The sequence below is a fragment of the Tursiops truncatus genome, chromosome 1, assembly GCF_011762595.2.
Source record: "Tursiops truncatus isolate mTurTru1 chromosome 1, mTurTru1.mat.Y, whole genome shotgun sequence".
NCBI classification, from domain to species: Eukaryota; Metazoa; Chordata; class Mammalia; order Artiodactyla; family Delphinidae; genus Tursiops; species Tursiops truncatus.
The window spans coordinates 165,440,296-165,458,964 of record NC_047034.1 but is presented as its reverse complement, the minus strand read 5'-3'; the positions used below and the strand labels follow the sequence as shown (position 1 = coordinate 165,458,964).

At 49.7% G+C, this 18,669-nt stretch overlaps 1 protein-coding gene across 9 annotated transcripts; it reads right to left on the bottom strand.

Moving 5' to 3' along the window:
- Positions 1 to 985: 985 nt before the first annotated feature.
- Positions 986 to 17,758, bottom strand: HMGCL (3-hydroxy-3-methylglutaryl-CoA lyase). Of its 9 annotated transcripts, XM_073794368.1 has the most exons (10): positions 17,645 to 17,662; positions 15,646 to 15,775; positions 13,240 to 13,323; positions 11,308 to 11,415; positions 10,499 to 10,594; positions 8,634 to 8,782; positions 6,055 to 6,118; positions 4,410 to 4,598; positions 2,945 to 3,070; positions 986 to 1,744 (listed from the first exon to the last, which is right to left on the bottom strand). In XM_073794368.1, exons 4-10 carry the CDS (start codon positions 11,395 to 11,397, stop codon positions 1,643 to 1,645), a joined length of 816 nt encoding a protein of 271 aa, XP_073650469.1. In that variant the 5' UTR covers positions 11,398 to 11,415; positions 13,240 to 13,323; positions 15,646 to 15,775; positions 17,645 to 17,662; the 3' UTR covers positions 986 to 1,642. The 9 variants fall into 9 exon arrangements, with proteins under 9 accessions (XP_073650469.1, XP_004320307.1, XP_073650468.1 ...); XM_004320259.4 differs by lacking the exon at positions 15,646 to 15,775 and having other exon boundaries at positions 17,645 to 17,758; XM_073794367.1 differs by lacking the exons at positions 15,646 to 15,775; positions 17,645 to 17,662 and adding an exon at positions 17,669 to 17,719.
- Positions 17,759 to 18,669: the final 911 nt, after the last annotated feature.

Genomic DNA, 18,669 nt, shown 5'->3' with positions numbered 1-18,669 from the left:
GGAGATGGGGCTTCTCAGGGGCGCCCGGCAGCCGTCCCGCGGCGGGAGCCACAGCCAAGCGCGGGGCCGAAGACCGCGGCTCCACGCTCGCCCGCAGGTTTTCCACTGTTTTCGCAGCTGCCAAACTCTTTCTTTTTAGTAACCCTGGCATGAAGCAGATGGCTGCCTGGAACAGAGGCGAGAGGGACGGCGCCGAAGGACGGGAACGGGTAGGGGTCGCCCAGAAGCTGCCGTTCTGGAAAGTCTAGTTTAAAAACCCGCCAAAGGGAACTTCCCTGTCGGTCCTGTAAGACTCCGTGCTCCCAATGCAGGGGGCCCGCGATTCGATCGGGGAACTAGATCCCGCATGCATGCTGCAACTAAGAAGTCCATATGCCGCACCTAAAGATCCCGAACGCAGCAACGAAGACCAGGCATAGATTAGATTAGATAGATAGACCCGGCGTAGATGGATTAGATTAGATAGATAAGATGGTTAGATTAGATAGATATTTTTTTTTAAAAATACCGCTAAGGGAGCCCTAAAACTAAAACAGGAATTATAGCGCCAATTGCGGTCAGCCTGGAACGGTTTGCACGCTGCCTACCATAATAGTACGTTAGAAAATGGTGTTCTGTTTTTGTTTAAAATAAAGGGAGGGCTAAGGAATGATGTGTATAAAGGCATGACATACTGAATGATGAAACCCGAGCAAAGGAAGAAATGCACACGTGTGTCCCACAGCCTGAGTGCCCTGGGCCTGCCCGAGTCCAGCAAGGACGCTGACAGGCAGGAGAGGCTGAGGTCCCGAGAGCTGAGTGTGCCCAGAGCTGCACCTGCCCAGGCCCAGAGGACCTTGTGCAACAGCCCAGGTCACAGAGCCACGAGCCTCAGAAACAACCTCCCCAGGGTGCTCTGGTCAGCGCTGTCATTACCATCGACCTCCCCAATTCTCAAGAAGGGAAAGAGGGAGAAAATTCAGAGATTAATAAACTGAAGTCTGTGTTTTCCTCTTAGAGGAAATGTTGAAAAGATGCTTTATTCCCTCTTCCCTATGTACACACATCTGTACAACAGAACACTGGAATGGTTATGTCATTAAACCTTTAATTACATAAGCTGCTTTCAACAATCATGTTCAAAGTGGAGATTTTCCAGAGGTGCTGGAGTTGGCAGGTGGCCACCACAGCTCAGCCCTCACCCCTTCACCAAATGCCCTCTGCCAGCTGAGGGAAAAATTCCTCCCTGCCCCTTTGCCCTACAAAGTCAGCGAGCGATGGCCCCGAGGACATGGCAGCATCAGGCTGTGCAGAGTGGCCAACTGGCAGGATTCACCCAGAGATGAGACTTGAGGATCAACCCAAGTCAGAGAATTGGGTTCCCAAGTGCCTTTAGGCATCCAACTCCTGGGCCTTTGGGTCCATGGTGAAGGGAGACCTCCAGCTGCCCAAGTCTCTTACTCATCCTCAGGTCAGGCAGGGAGGGCCTGAGGCCAGGCAACTCCAGTCCACCTCCTTTCCGCCAGGAGAGATCTAGGTGCAGAGCTGGCAGTGAGGTGCCTACTCCTGCTGATTTCATTCCCATTTCCACATGCCCATCTGTGAGTCATCCACACATGTCCCTATTCCCACACAGTCCCCAGGGCTTTGGGGGGCAAGGGGCTCACAGTTTACAGGTAGCCTGAGCCACTTTGGAGCTGGTTCTTCTGTTCAGGGCTTGACAGATAAAGGCCCCAGCTTCCAGGAGCTTCTGGAGGTTCACACCCTTTGAGAAACAAGTTAGAGGATGCAGTAAGTCACGACATGCCCTCAACACCCAGGGAAACATCAGACTGGACAGAAAACTGTGTAAGGGTGAAGACAACCAGGCCCTTGTTCCTCTGACGACGGAATACCAGTTGCCTGTGAGGTGGCGTCCTCGTGGCATGTGGGGCTCTCCAGCTCCAGAGTCTAGCACAGGCCTGGCCCACCGTGGTCAAACACTGAATACTGAAGCAAGGACCGTGAGGCAGAGAGAAACAGGAGTAAAAACACCAATTAAGGGCTTCCCTGGTGGCATAGTGGATAAAAATCTGCCTGCCAGTGCAGGGGACACAGGTTCGATCCCTGGTCTGGGAAGATCCCACATGCCACGGAGTAACTAAGCCTGTGTGCCACAGCTACTGAGGCGGCGCTCTAGAGCCCGTGCTCCGCTACAAGAGAAGCCACCACAATGAGAAGCCCACGCACTGCAACGAAGAGTAGCCTCCGCTCTCCACAACTAGAGAAACCCTGCAACGTAACCCAACGCAGCCAAAAATAAATAAGTGAAAAATTAAAAAAAAAAAACCACCAACTTAAGGGGCCACACAGAAAACCTCTTGATAACAATAGCTATTTACTGATGCGTACTATCTGCTTAGCTCTGGGCCAAGCATTCCACATTTTCTTATCCTCATAATGACTCTGTGAGATAGGTGCTGTTATTATTCCCATTTCCTAGGCCCAGAGCTGTGAAGTAATCTGTCAGGTCACACAGCCTGTGAGTGACAGGACTAGGTTTTAAACCCAGTTCTGTCTAATCCAAAAGCACAGATGCTACACTGCTTCCAACCCACACTGAGGGCCCTTACTGACTCCGGCAGAGCCCTGGGGGGCTAATTCTGCCGCCCTCATTTTTCAGAGAACAAAACAAAGGTCCAGAGGAAACTGACTCGCTTCAGGTCATGGCTTTACCCTTTCAGGGCTCTTTCCCTACACCCCCGTGCCCCCTCACACTGAGGGCCTGCCTCCTCGTGGCCTCCATCTGCCACGCTGTTATCCCAAAACATATGACAGAACGGCCCTAATCCCTTGGCACCCTTCTCTTAACTGCACCAGCACCACCACAAAAACCCTGAACAAACCCAGCAGCTTCTGTCTTCCGGCTTTAGGCAGAGCTCTGGTCAGTTCAGGGCTGCCGCCACCGGGAGGCAGGTGACATTACCGTGTGAACGCCCAAGCCGGCCAGCATGTAGACCAGGTCCTCGGTGGCCAAGTTTCCTGATGCTCCGTGTGCATAGGGACAGCCTCCAAGTCCCGCCACAGAAGAGTCCACGACACTCACTCCCATCTGCAAACAAGGATGGTGAAACATGGCTGTCACTGTGGGGACCAGAGCCTACAAAGCCGGTTCTTGTAAACCTACCATCTGCTGCCTGAAATTCTTTGGCTTATGATTCTGTCGACGTGAAAATCCCACTGAAAGAAACTGTTCCTCTTTTTAGTTCCTAAAACAGTGTGAGTCTTTTATGCTACACTGTTTCCTCTGCCAGGAATATCCACCCTCCTTCCTTTCATGGTCAACTCCTCACCTTCTCCTTCTCAGCCTAAAAGCCACCTCCTCAGAGGGGCCCTTCCCGATCACCGACCTAAACTAACCCTCTCCCACTGTTGAGGTTTCAGACCCCTGTTGCTTACTGTGTTCACTCACCCCCGCTCCCACTCCCTCACCCCACATCAAGCCTCTAACCCCACAGGGGCCTATCCCATTTCTCTAGGTCAGTCGCCCCACTTTCCTAATATGACTGTTTCACTTTCTCCTCTCTCCTTAAACCTCAACTCTGAGAAAACAGACCCAGAAGGTAATAGAATCATCTGGCTTAAAGACATGAGCCTCAAGGAGGTAACATGAGAACTAGAAAGAGGGGAAAAAATAAGGTGGCCCTGGATTGCTCTAGCTAACCTAAAGACAACCGGCTGGACTCAGACTATCACTACAGCAAGGCAGCCTGTGGTCAGACACTCGGAAATTTCTGTCTAAGGGGCTGCTGGGCCACGGGACCCTCATTCTGGGCCAGCCCGCAAGAAGCAAGCCTCAAAAGAAACCCAATCTGAGGTCTTAGTCCAATCTTTGGGGAACAGCATTAAAGGTTCTCCCTCTGAGTGACCTCTGCCTCCCTCCCTACTTCCTGCCCGCTCTCGCTACACACAGGCACACGCACGCGCACTCACAGCCCTGTGTGCTAGGGCGGGGCCGGGGCACCTGAGTCCTCCCTGACCCCACCTTAGTCTTACAATGCAGTGCTGCCTGGTCACCTTTCCGCTTCCCTTTTTCAACTGCTTAACTTTTTCGTGTCCTTCAGGCCTCCCCTGGCAAATCCTCCCTGACCTCCCCAGCTGGGACTGGGGCCTTGCCGAGCCCCAGGCTTCCTCCCTGCGTGGCATCTGTCACAGTGCATTAGGACTGTCACCTGATTCTCGACTGTCTCTCCTAACAGACAGATGCAGGCACTTTTAGGGCAGGGTCACGTGTTTGTGTCCGCCATGGCCAGCCCGCGGCCTGGCACACAGGTGTGGGCCTTCAGCACAGTGAACGCTTGCTGAAAGAATAAACGGAACATAGCTGTCCTGCCACCATACCCTTCAGGAGAATGGACATGTGCCTCTACTCTGGGACATGCCCTGATTACCTGCAGGGCCATCAAGGTGTTGGCCAGGGCCTGGCCATAGGTGTCATGGCAGTGGACAGCCAGGGCAGCCACTGGCACCTCATGCATGACAGCGGACAGCATATCCTTCATGATCCCAGGGGTGCCCACGCCAATGGTGTCTCCCAGAGAGATCTCATAGCAGCCCACTGAGTACATCTTCTTGGCAACCTGGGGAAACAAGCAGGCGCTTGGAGGACCCCAGATTCCTCAAGCCAGGGGTCCTTAGCCTACGCAGAACACCTCCACGTGTGAGACACTAAATTCCTACCAGACCACAGACTCCTTACAACTTTATGAGTGGGAATGACGATCCTCCTTCTACTCGTCAGGAGACTGGGATGTAAGGAGCAGAGCTGGCCACTGGGTGCGGGCCCTGGGGCCCCAACCCCTGTGCTTTCCTCCTGTGCGTGCCTCAAACTCCATCCAGTCCTCCACTTAACCACCTTCACACACTGTGTCAGACCCAGGGACCAGAATCAGTAGAATTGATTCCTTTCGCGTAGCTCTATCCTTGGTAGGAAGATGTGTGAAATCATGGGTCTGGGGTGCTAGTTATATATTTTTAAGAGAAGTACATAACTATTAAAATTTTTAGAAGTGCATTTGTCAACCCCTAAAATCACTGCAAAACCAGAGCAGTATATGCCCCACCTGAGGAGACGCTGCTCCACACTGCTGTGCTGGAGAAGGGGGAGGAAGGCGGAGGTGGGGTCAGGGACGTGGTGATACTCAACGGTGGTCTGATGGATAAAGAAATCGGTGAGCCCCCTCCGCGACTGCCCATGTGGGCAGAATGACAAGGAGCCATGGCAGCCAGTGGGCGGCAGAGGGTGCAGCAGAAGCGGCAGGCTCGGGAGTGACGTGATGCTGAAGTGAAACCCCAGTTCCGCTGCTCACTAGCTATGGGACCTTGGCAACGGACCTAAGTTTCCTGAGCTTCAATTTCTGCTTCTGAAAAACAGTGACGAGCCTTTGCAGGGATACAGGGAGGACTGGCGGCAACAGGAGGCTGAGATTCTGGACGACAGCAGCCACTCTCAATAAGCAGTTGCTACTGTTAGCAATGCTCATTTCCGGGTGCTACCTGGTGTGTGGGAAGAGCAAGAGGGCTTTAGAGGTACGCAGATGGGGGTTGAGACCTGGTTTCACCATTTGCAACCTGCATGGCAAGTTAGTCTGTTTCCTCAACTGTAAAATGGAATAACAATAACACCAAATTTGCTGGGTGCTTTTGAGGACAAAATGACATAAGTTCTTGGGCTGTTCAAGTTCATTTCCCGCTCTGTGTTATTCTCAGAGGATGTCAATGGCCTCTCCAACCACTACAAGGAACCCCTCTGCAGAGGATTCTCACCTCACATCACCTGTCCACTGACCAGACTGGAAACTGAGTCAGGGGCTTTCACCCTGGGGTAGAGGGCAGGGGCTTCGGAGACTCCATGCCAGGCTAGGAGGTGGCCCTCCAGGGGTGAGCACAGGGCTGTGCTCTCAGAGGGGCTTAATGAAGGAGCTGGGCAAAGAAATGAAATCCGTGACCCACCATGAAAGTGTGGCGAGAGCAACCTATGCACTCAGGGGCAGGCACGGGAGCCAACGCTCACGAAATCCCCCCCCCCACACACACCTCAGCTACTTTAGCCGGGGAGATCTTCCCTTCGTAGGGGCATCCGAGCACACAGGAGACGTACCTGTGGGAAAACAGGGAGGATTGGTGTCAACGCCCCCGGGCTCTTTGGCCAGCAGAGCTGGGGCAGGGCGGCTGCTCGACACACATCCCTGGTTAGCCTGCACCCAGACCTGAAGCCAGGCGGGAGGCCACGGGCCTGGCTGAGAGGCTAACTCAGTGCCGGCGAGCGGGCGAAGGCAGTGCTGCTCAGTGCCAGGGGCGGGCAGTGCAGCGCCACAGCAGGGAGGGCAAGAAACTAACAGGCCTGTAGTTCAGGAAGCAGGCGACACACAGAGAGGCAGCCAGGCAACCAAGGGGGAGGAGAAGCTAAAGAGGGCACTATGGGCAGCCAGCGGAGCCGCATGGAGTGGGGCCATGCTCGGGAGAGGACTAAGGACGGGTGAAAGCAAAGCGGGAACGAAAAAGCTGGGCCAGCCGAGGGCCAAGGGACCGGCTGCTCCGGCTGAGTGGCCAGAGGGTTCAAACACTCATTTATTCAACGGATATATACCGAGCTGCCCACAGTGTGCCAGGCACTGGGGAAGCGCAGTGAGCAAGACTGAAAAGATCCCCACTGCCACGGAGCTTAAGGTTTCAGGTAGGGAGACAGCGATAAAAGAGTGATCTAGGGCTTTCCTGGTGGTGCAGTGGTTGGGAGTCCGCCTGCCGATGCAGGGGACACGGGTTCGTGCCCCGGTCCGGGAAGATCCCACATGCCGCAGAGCGGCTGGGCCCGTGAGCCATGGCCGCTGAGCATGCGCGTCCGGAGCCTGTGCTCCGCAACGGGAGAGGCCGCAGCGGTGAGAGGCCCGCGTACAGCAAACAAACAAACAAACAAACAGTTTAATAAGGGAAGGACATAATCTCAAAAAGTGACGTGCTATGAAGGAAAGACAAGGGTAGTGTGACAGGAGCAACCAGAGGAGGCCAACAACAGTAGGATGGCCCAGGAAGACCTCTGTGAGGACGCGAAGCTGGAGCTGAGATGGGGGGAGAGCCGTGTTCCGGGCAGAGAGAAGAACCAGCGTAGAGTCCCTGAGACCGAAGAGTAGGTGTGTTCAAGACACAGAACAAAGGACAAAACAGCTGAGGTATGGGCAGCAAGGGGCAAAGAAGTACAACATGAGGTTGGAGAGGAGGCCACCGGCCTGATCGTGGGGTCTTGTGAGTTACGGTGAGGAGTCTGGATCTTGGGTGTAGCCAGTTTCTATGTCCACCCACCCATTCAGGCTGAGGCTCCATTAAAACCTTTTAGAGTCTTACAAAGTACTCTGCATATTATGAGGCATAATAAATGTCTGCTGGATAAATACATTTCAGACTCAAACATCTCAGTGTATTTTTCCATCTTAATCCTTCTTACTCTCCAATCACTGCTGAGCACAGAAAAGCTAAAGAAATACTGAGGAAAGAGCACAGGCTTGGGAGTCAGGAAGACCTGACATGCCCTTGCTTCCCCATCCATCTATCTGCCCATCGGTTCCTGAGCACCTACTATGTGCTAGGCCCAGAACTGGGAGAGGGAGTACAGCAGGGACTGAGGTGGGCTCTGCCCTCACGGAGAGCAGAGTCTAGTGGGGGATGGGAGGCAGAGGAGAATTTAACAAGCAGGTAAGTGCTTTGTTAGAGGATGTTCAGGGGACTCTGGGAGCCCAGAGGAGGGACACCAACTCCACCTAAGGGAAGAGAAAGCTTCGTGGAGAAACTGGCATCCATGAGAGGACCTGAGATGAGCAGGAGTTAGCCCTGACAAGTAGGATGTAGAAGGAGGAGTGTCCTGAGTCTACAGAAAGCACGTGCAAAGGCCCAGAGGCAGGAGAGAACTGGGCCATGTGACAAATGGAAAGAAATTCCAGCTGGCTGGAATGCAGTGTGCTGAGGAAGCAGGGCCAGAAGAGGGATGTGAGCTGCAGAGAGTGACAGGGGCTGAAAAACGCAGGGGCTTGTAAACCACGTTGAAAAGTCTGGAGTTGATGAGTCACTGACAGGTTTTTAACCAGGGAGTGATGTGATCAGATGTGTACTTCTGAAACAGCATTCTGGCTGCAGTTTGTTGTGTGACCTTACAGCAGACTCTTCATCCTTCCTGAGCCTCAGTTTTGTCATCTGGAAGTGGGGACAGAGGCCTCCTTGCTGGGCGATTGTGAGGCTACAATTAGATAATACAGGGACAACGCCTGTCACTACTGCTATTAAAGACGTGATGTCGGAGACGTCTTAGAGGCCGAGGGGATTCCTCAGGGATGTGTGAAGAGTTGGTGGTGGAGCCAGGATTAAACTGACCTCCACAAACCCTGTTTAGTGTCTGTCCTGCTAGATTCCTCTGGTGAACTGACCCAAAAATCAGGTTTGGAGAAAGCACTTGCCAGGATTTCTTCTGACCAAATTTACTTGGGAAAAGATGTCTGGGTGTGGACCTTGGGCTGCCTGCACCCAGGATAAGGAGTCTGTGAGGCATGGTCACTGGAGTTAGAGCCTGGCCCTATTCCAGAATGGTACTGAGGAAATAGAGGCAGCACCAATGTGGTCAGACTCACCCCCGCACAGGGATACTGGCTGCCCGAGCTGCCTTCAGGATTTCGTCAAACCGCTGCACACTCTCATCTATGGAGCAGTTGATGTTCTTCTTGCTGAAGAGCTCGGAGGCAGCTCCAAAGACAGCCACTTCCTTGGCTCCGGCAGCAACCTGCCAACGGCCAGGTGGATTCCTTTCAGCATTTTTCTCTTCAAGGAATACCCACACAGAGTGGCAAAAACCTTTGTCTAATGGTGAATTTTATGATATATGAATATTATAAGTTGATTTGTGTCCTTCCCAAAGACATGTTGAAATGCTGACCCCCAGTACCTCAGAACGTGACCTTGTTTGGCAATAGGGTCACTGTAGATGTAATTAGCTAAGATGAAGTCATATTAGTCCCTCTTCCCTTATATGATTGCGCCCATGTGAAGACAGACACAGAGGAAAGGCCAGCGAGGGGGAAGCAGATACTGGAGTGACGCACCTAAAAGCGGAGGAACACTGAGGATTGCCAATCATCACCAGAAACTAGGAGAGAGGCGTGGAAAGATTCTCTCTCAGAGACCTCAGAGGAACCAACCTGGGCTTCCCTGGTGCCGCAGTGGTTAAGAATACACCTGCCAACGCAGGGGACACAGGTTCGAGCCCTGGTCCGGGAAGATCCCACATGCCACGGAGCAACTAAGACCGTGAGCCACAACTACTGAGCCTGCACTTTAGAGCCCCCAAGCCACAACTACTGAGCCCACACACCTAGAGCCCGTGAGCCAAAACTACTGAGCCCACATGCCTAGAGCCCATGGTCTGCAACAAGAGAAGCCACCATAATGAGAAGCCTGCGCACCAGAACAGAGAGTAGTCCCTGCTCGCCGCAACTAGAGAAAGCCCACGCACAGCAACGAAGACCCAACGCAACCAAAAATAAATACATAAATAAATTAAAAAAAAAAAGAAGGAACCAACCCTACTGACACCTTGATTTAGGACTTCTAGCCTCCAGAACTGTGAGAGAATACATTTCTATTGTTTTAAGCCACCTAGTTTTTCCATATTTTATAATGGCAGCCCTAGGAAGTTAATACAGTGAATTATATCTCAATAAAAAAGAAGCCTTGGCCTTCCCCAAGAACCAACACTGCTGCTGCAGTCACCATCCTGGAAGTCACTCTTCTTTTTTTTTTTTTTGCGGTACGCGGGCCTCTCACTGTTGTGGCCTCTCCCATTGCAGAGCACAGGCTCCGGACGCGTAGGCTCAGCGGCCATGGCTCACGGGCCCAGCCGCTCCGTGGCATATGGGATCCTCCCAGACCGGGGCACAAACCCGTGTTCCCTGCGTTGGCAGGCGGACTCTCAACCACTGCGCCACCAGGGAAGCCCTGGAAGTCACTCTTAAAAGAAGCTTTTTGCCTAAATTCGGAATCAACATCTCCAATGACGTTCTCATGTAAAATTATAAGCAAGTTGACAGGTACTAGCAACCACCTTTAACTCTTGTGGAGAGCTCAATCACCTTTCTTTAAAGAGGAGATGGGCAACAACAACAAGAGCTAACGTTTATTAAGCACTTATCTTCTACCAGGCTCTTACTAAGCAACTCATGTGCATCCTATCTTCTGAAATCCTCACAATGTTAGGTACCATCATTAACCTTATTTTATAGGCAGAACCTGAGGCTCAGAGAGGTTTAGCAGCTTGTCAAGATCAGAGAGCTGGGAGTGGCGGTGCCAGGACTGCCCCCAGGTCTGTCTGACGGTGCCCATTACTGCTGGAGACAAGTCATTCAGACAGAAATCCTGGGACAGGGACTGAGCCCAGGGACAAGACAGAGGCCAATGCCATCAATCTCATTTCAGGGGCCCCCACCAAAAACAGGTCTCTTACCGCTGCCTGGAAGCCTTTGAAATTTGGGGTCAGCACTGGGTAGCTGATGCCGGGAAATTTCTGGATGCCCTTCATGACTTCAGCGTGGTCAGCCATCTGAGAGCCAAAGGAGACACTGCCAAGTCACCACCAAGGGCAGGCAGAGTTTAGGTAGAGAAAAACGTTTTAGCACAAAATCTCTGTTCTCCAGGACCCTTGCAGAATGAGTCCTTTTGCAGAGCTGAGTCTCCCCAACGCTCTTACTGTTTGTTTGACTGCTGATGAGCGAGAAGGCTCCTTGGCCTGGGTGAGATCCCCAGTCTCTCCATATGGCTAACACTGTCAACTCGACATAAGGAGCAACAGCAGCAATGGTACTTGTAGCCATTTGCTGAGAATGTGCTCCGAGCCCGGCACTGTGCTCAGTGCCATGTAACTCAGTTGGAACAGGATCTTTCTTCCCACTTGACTATCTCTGTGAAGCAGGAGTCGCCAGTCTTTCCCCTTCACAAACGCAGAAGCCACACCTCTAGACAGGCCTAGAGATTCTAGACTTCTTAGAGCCAGAAGAGACCTGAGAGGTCATCTTGAAGCTGGAGAGGGGAAGGCCTCACCAAGCTCACCATGCAAGTCGGGGCAGGGCCCAGACTGAATCCAAGCCACCTGCCTCCCGGGGCGTGCTCTTTTGCTGCACATGCTACTGTGAAGCACAGAGAGCTCTCAAAGCCAGAGACCTGGAAACCTACGTTCCTGACTTCTACTGACTTGCAGGGCAAGTGCAAAACTTTACATCCCTCTCATCTGAGACATGCCTGAGGGCTGGGGCTCACCTGGGGAACCCATTTGGGAGACACAAAGCTGGTGGCTTCTATAACAGGGAGTCCTGCTTCGGAAAGCATGTCTATCAGTTTGATTTTCATTGGAGTAGGTATAATATTCTGTAATGCAGAGAAAAACCAGAAAAGACAGGTTGGCAAAGTCAGTAATAAAATGGTCTCAGAATGCAGCCTGTTAGTTCAAAGCTTTTACTACAGCAAGCACTTCACTATCTCAACTTTCAAACACTATCATGAATTCACATGTAATCCTGGCCAACAGGTGCAGAACAAGGCTTGTCTTCGAATTCTACAGATAGCATTTTGCAGTGGAAGCAGTTTCTCACTTGAAAATGAGTTAATACTGACATGGAGACAATATTTTCCTGTCATACAGGCTTTTAAACTAAATTTTTGTTGCTTTATGACCCCATCATAAACAAAGTGCCATGGCCTGAAAGGGCAGAGATGACTAACCTTCTGGGTCCTATGAGATGTGGCCTCCAAAGGGTCACACCATCCCCTTCTGTCTCTCAGCTGGCACAGGAGCTCATCCTCACATGATCAGCCTGCTGCTTCTCTGTCCCTCACCATGTCTAGCTGCTCACCAGACCCTGTGGACTCCTAGCTCCAAATCTACCATCATTATGCCATGTATGTTACGGCATGGTCACAGTCACGCTACCAATTCCTCCCACACAGGAATCCTTCTAAAACACAGTCTCCATTATCTCACTCTCCTGCTCAAAAGCCTTCCATGGCTCCCTAGTACTTACAGGATTAGGTCAAAAATCCTAAAACTCCAAGTCCTTCTCGCCAGGCCCTTCCACCCCCAATTTCTCTCCCACTGCTTTAATTTAATCTATTCCACAAGTAATTTTTGAGAGCCTTCTATGTTCCAAGGATTGTGCTAGGAGCTACAGATACAGCGGTGAGCAGAACAGACAGGATCCTGTCCTCAGAGAGCTTACAGCTTATTGTTTCCAACCAACACTCACTATTAAAGGTAGGCTGATCATGCTTTAAAAAAAAAATTTTTAAAGAGGTTTTCTTATTGAAAAAATAATTAATATATGATTATTTCAGAAAAACATGCCAAAAACAAAAGAAAACCACCCTTAAAACCTCCCAGAGATAACACTCTTAATACCCTGACAGGTAACTTTCTAGATCTGTGCAGTCCAGTACATTAGACATGAGCCATACGTGGCTATTTAAATTTTAATTAATTAAAATTACATTAAAAAATTCAATTCCCAGCCACGCTAGTCACATTTCAAGTGCCCAACAGCCACAAGTGTTTAGTGGCTACTGTACGGGACAGCTCAAGCCTAGAACACTTCTGTCTTCACAGGAAGTTCTACTGGACAGCACTGTTCTATGATCCTTTTCTAGGCAGGTGCTCCCACACATATATAAACTTTTTTGTTTCTTACACAAAAGTATAAGATTAAATATATATATAGAGAGAGAGAGAGAGAGACACTCTCTTATAATCTGATTACATCTTAATATACTCCTATATTATTAATGTCTTCACAATATTCCATTTTATGAAGTCATTAATGTATTTGAGTTATCTTTCCTCCTACTGAACATTTAGGTTGTTTCCAACTGTTCTGCTGTTACAACAGGGTTTTAAGGAACATCCGCAAGGCTAAATCTTTGCATGTGACTTTCATGACTTCCTTTGGACAAATCCCCTTATGTGCAATTGCTGGATCAAAGGCACGCCCTCACCTTCCCTCTGCGCTCCCGCAGCACTTACCGTCCCCCCCCCCCCCACAGGGCCTTAAGGTGGACCCGGGGTCACAACACTTGTGGCTGAACTGTCACAGGTGCCTGCCTGGCCTCCCCGACCCGGCCCTAAGTTGGGTATAGTTCTGCACCCCCCACATGGAACTCTCGAAGCCTGCAAAAACTTTTTTGGTTGATTTCCAGCCTTACCTTTTCATTTTGTAGTCCGTCTCGGGGACCAACTTCCACAATTTTCACTTGCTTTGGGAAAGTACCCACAGATGAGGTGCTAACCTTTGGTTTAAAAGAGGAAACAAAAAGTAACAGGAGGAAATTGTCACAATTCTCCAGGGGGGCAAATCTGAAAGAATGTATCCATCTTCACTAATACTGAGACAAGAAGCAATATTTCTCACCCTTTAATTCACATTTGCTCTGTTTTAGAATCAAGAACAACAAAAAAAATTCACTTAGAAACAGGAATAGAATAAGACAGCAGTCCCCAACCTTGTTGGCACAAGGGACTGGTTTCGTGGAAGACAATTTTTCCACGGACTGTGTGTGCGGGGGGAGGGGATGGTTTCGGGACGATTCAAGCACATTACATTTATTGTGCACTTTATTTCTATTATTACATTGTAATATATACTGAAATAATTATGCAACTCATCGTAATGCAGAATCAGTGGGATCCCTGAGCTTGTTTTCCTGCAACTAGATGGTCCCATCTGGGGGCGATGGGAGACAGTGACACTTGAAGTGTGTGGCTTATGTCCAGTCTACTCCATAAGATGCAGTTTGTCACTTGCCATTCACTGATAGGGTTTTGATATGAGTCTGCAAGCAACTGATTTATTATGGTCTCTGTGCACTCAAACCTCTCTGCTAATGATAATCTGTATTTGCAGCTGCTCCCCAGCGCTAGCATCACCGCCTCAGCTCCACATCAGATCATCAGGCATTAGATTCTCACAAGGAGCGAGCAACCTAGATCCCTCGCATGTGCAGTTCACAGTAGGGCTCACGCTCCTATAAGAATCTAATGCTGCCGCTGATCTGACAGGAGGCGGAGCTCAGGCGGTAATGGGAGTGATTCGGCAGATGAAGCTTCGCTCACTTGCCCATCGCTCACCTCCTGCTGTGCGGCCTGGTTCCTAACAGGCCACAGACCGATGCTGGTCCATGGCCCGAGGGTTGGGGACCTCTGGAGTAAGTGATTCATGCTCCCAGTACAGGGCCATTTCCAACTCTCCTTTAGTCTAGACCCATTTCCAACCACCTGACAGTTGAGCATTTAGGTTTTTATTTTTTTTAATTATTTTTTAAAAATATTTATTTAGTTGGTTGCACTGGGTCTTAGTTGTGGCTCACCGGCTCCTTAGTTACGGCATATGGGCTTCTTAGTTGCGGCATGCATGTGGGATCTAGTTCCCTGACCAAGGATCGAACCCGGGCCACCCTGCATTGGGAGTGCGGAGTCTTAACCACTGCACCACCAGGGAAGTCCCTAGGTTTTTTTAAACAAACCCATTTGTGCTCTCAAACACAGATGTCCCTAAACAGAACTTTAATTACTCCTAAAGCCCAGTCCGACTTGAGTCTTCCTATCTCAGTAAGAAGCATCACATACACCCTGTTGCCTAAGCCAGAAACTTGACTCATTCCTTCCCCACTCACCATAGCCTATAAGATTCTTCTCATCTGACTCCTGCCAATCTCCGAGAACTCATTACTGGTTCCTACTGTTCTGCACTCACCCCTCAGATGGGTCACTATACTCCAGACCCACCAGCCTTTCTCCCATAGCAGGGCCTCAGGGCTTACAGTTCCTCTGCCCAGGATGCTCTTCACCTGGCCCTTCCCACATCTGGCTCCCTCTCATCTTTCAGTCATAGATAGGCCCCTCTGACTACCCTTTGTAAAGCTGCCAATCCCCTCACCCTCATTATTTTCTATTTCAGGACTATAATGACTCCCTTGAGAGCACTGCAAATAATGCCTGCTCAATGATTCCTCCAGTAGAATGTATGCTCTATGAGCGACTCTGTCGTAACCTCCACTTCCTCTCACGTTTGACACTGTGCTTGGCACAAAGGAGGCACTCATTAAATAGTTATTAAAACAACAGATAAATGCATGAAGGGCATACCTGCCCCAGAGGAGGGCAACTACTGAGTGTGGTGAGAAGCAGTCTTGGACTTTGTGGGGTTGTGGGGATGGACGGGGCTCTGTTCTCTTATAATCATAGGCTGGGTGATGACAAGGAGAGTGAGTCTGAGAGGAGATAAAACCTTCAGCAGTTGAAGACATTAAAAAAAGGCCCCGAGTCTCCTCTGTGTAAAGTCTGTCCTATATAAAGTCCTCTATGGGAAATCTCCCCCTCCCCACCACCACCGAGTAATACAAGGCTTTTTTCCCCTCTTTCCTCTATTCTTCTTAGTACTACTTAATACTGTTTAAATTAATTACATTTTACCAGATTTGCTCTGGATAAACATATTGCAATGGGGCAAGGGGAGAGGGGTACTGGGAATCTGACAAGGATCCCAAATTCCTGAAACCCTTAAGGAAGGAAATATTCCCAGCTATGAATCAGCTGGAACTTAAACAACTCACCTGAATTGGCTTTGATTTTAGCCAGTAAAGCTTCCTAGAGACTAATGGATGTCAATAGGCTAGGTTGGAAGGTCCCTGCAAGTTGAATATCCCTCCAAAAGGTATGTTGAGCCTCTGCTGGTACATTACCCTAAAAGGATCGCACTGGAATGTAAGCTCCATGAGGCAGGGACTTTGTTTTATTCATTGTTATCTTTCCAAGGCCTTGCTACCTAATATGGGCTCAATAAATAACCAGTGAATGTTGTTGAAAGAATGTAAAACCTGTTTCCAAGTTCCTTTTATGAGAACAGAATAAACTCAATTCTACTTCCTTCCCCATAACAACACTTCATACTAACAACAAAACAAGCATTTACTATTATTGAAGCATTTACTATTTGCCAGGCACTTAAAAGAGCCTTTTACATATTAACCCATATTATCCTCTCAACAACCTTATTAGGTAGGAACTATTATAATCCCCATTTTACTGTGAGAAATCTGAAGTCCAAGGAGATTAAGTAATTTTCCCAAGGTCACATGGTTAGCTAGTCACTGAGCTCGTATCTGAACCCCGCAGTGTGGATCTAGAGCCTATGCTCTTAACCCCTAGGCCATGTTGCCTCTGCCACCCTTCGGTCTCCCCCAGTCTTCTCTCGCCTTGGTTAAACACCCAATTCATTCCCTCTGTAAAGTTCTGCATAGAAATAATCCCCTCTAACCACACAAATCCTGGGCCACAGCCTCCTGAGCTATGGTACCTTTATCAACAGCTAAAACTGACTAAAGCCCAGTGCTAACTTCCAGACATCAGCACCTCATTTATTCCCTACATGACAGGAACTATCACTATCCCAATTCCATAGAGGAGGAAACAGCCTCAGAAAACCCCAAATCACACAGGTAGGAAGTGAGGAAGTTTGGATTTAACCGTCTGGTTCTGACATCAAGTCTGTGTAAGTTACCCCATGGAGGGAGGGCCTACTACCAGCATTTCATTACACCAGGAATTTTTTCAAATCACATTTACATCCACCATCTCATTTAATTTTCTTAACTTTTCAAGCTGGACTTACTGGATTTATTTGCAATGAGCAATCGGTGGGGGAAGGTGGTCTAGTAGACACTGAAGTGGTTTTCTGAGAGGGGCCCCTAGTGCCAAGGCAGTGTAATTTTTACCAGTTTAAACTCCTCCTAAACTCTAAGGCAACAACTGAGCAATCACTTACTAAGAGCTAGAGCAATGTTAAATGCTTTACTTACGTTTTCCTTAATCTCCAAACCAACCCTGAGGTAATCTTTTCTCATGTCATAGATCAAGAAAACCAGGGTTTAGAGACCTGTCACTCAACCGCAAAAGTGGCTTCAGTACCACTGGGACATCTCAGCTCGAGCTTTACCCAACACAATGTATTCAACCCTTTATACAATTAGGTCTCCTACACTTTCCTTCCACTCACTGAGCATGGGCGAGAGGTGGAAACACCAGGATCAAACTGGCCCAAAGTACAATTCCAAGGGAATCACAACTGGCCACACGCGATCTAAGTCCTGCTCAGCACGCTGGGATAGCTCGCCAAGCGTCCCCAAATGCAACAAGAGCTGGAAATGGAGACGGACGGAGGGGGATGACCTGGGTTTCTCCACTCGAACTGGCAGGGTAATCATGATTTTCCTTAATGAGGGACTTGGGGAAGTCTGAAGCTCAGTTACAGGGAGACAGATGCCAGGGTCACCAGAAAGAGCCTTGGCCAGGGAATGAGGACGCCTGGGATGGCGACCCAGGTCTCCACGACCCGGGCGAGTCGCTCCCCATCTCTGGGCCTCAGTTTCCCCATGCCCCTCAAGGGATTTGGACGAGTCAGAGAGGGTCCAAGATTCCAAAGCCCTCCCAACCCTCCTGGCCTGATGAGCTGTCCGGCTTCGCCTCTCAGAGAGCAGCCGCTATGGGCCAAGCCCCCGACCCTGACCATCACGGTGCCTTCAGGACCGCCCCTGGGCGGGCCGGGGCACTTACAGCCCGGAGGGACGCCAAGCCCACCAGTCTCCACAGGGGGGCCTTCTTCACTGTCGCCATCTTCACCCAGCTTCCCCGGCGGCAGCCCAGCGGAGCCCCACGTGACCACCGACAGCCAGGTGGGCGGGGCCCCGCCTGTGGGGCGGGGCCGCTGGAGCGCCGTGATGACGCCCTACGCTGGCTCCGTGCCCAGTCTGTCTACGTTTTTATTTCTTCTGGGCAGTGCTTCCCTAGCCGTTATTTATGCGCGCCCTTTGTGTGCCAGACGAAGTGAGGCGCTAGGACTATAAAGATGAACAAAAATTAACCAAAGTCTCTGACTTAATGGGTTTGTAGTCTGGGAGATGTGGGAAGACAGATATTAACAGTCACACGAATAGTTGTAGAATTACCTTCCACATTAATAAGATGAAGCATTACTATTTGCCACCACTGTTCTGAGTTATTTGCATGTATTAACTCATTCATCACGATCTTCAGGACTTAAATGCAGGCAGTCGACTCCAAAGAGAGAAGCATCCTTTGATTGAAGAATGAGTAAAATTTACCCAGGTAAAGAGGATACAAGAAAAACTTTCCCGACAGAGCATAGCATATGCAGAGGACCCGAGGCAAAGAAATTGAATGCCCAGAGCAGTGTTTTTCAAAATGTGTGTTGTACCTCATTGGTAATAATATCAATTTAGTGGGTACTTTTTCAAAGAAATAGAAAATATCAGAGTACATTGTATAAGTAGTAAAGCTAGGTACTGTACTGCTTTACAAAACTTTTGTTTGTTAATGCATAACAAACTAGGTTGCACTATAAAATAAAATTCTTTCTGTAGGCTGCAATTAGAAATGTTTGAAAACATTGTTTTAGAGAGATGAAAAGAAGGCCACAATGACTGGAGAGCCGACAGGGAGTTAGAAGGAGTCTTCCTACTAAGATGGGAGAGATTGACAGGGACTGTACCACAGGGCTTTGGAGAACACGTTAATAACAGCTATCCTAATAGCAATGCTTTTGAAGGATTTTAAGCAGG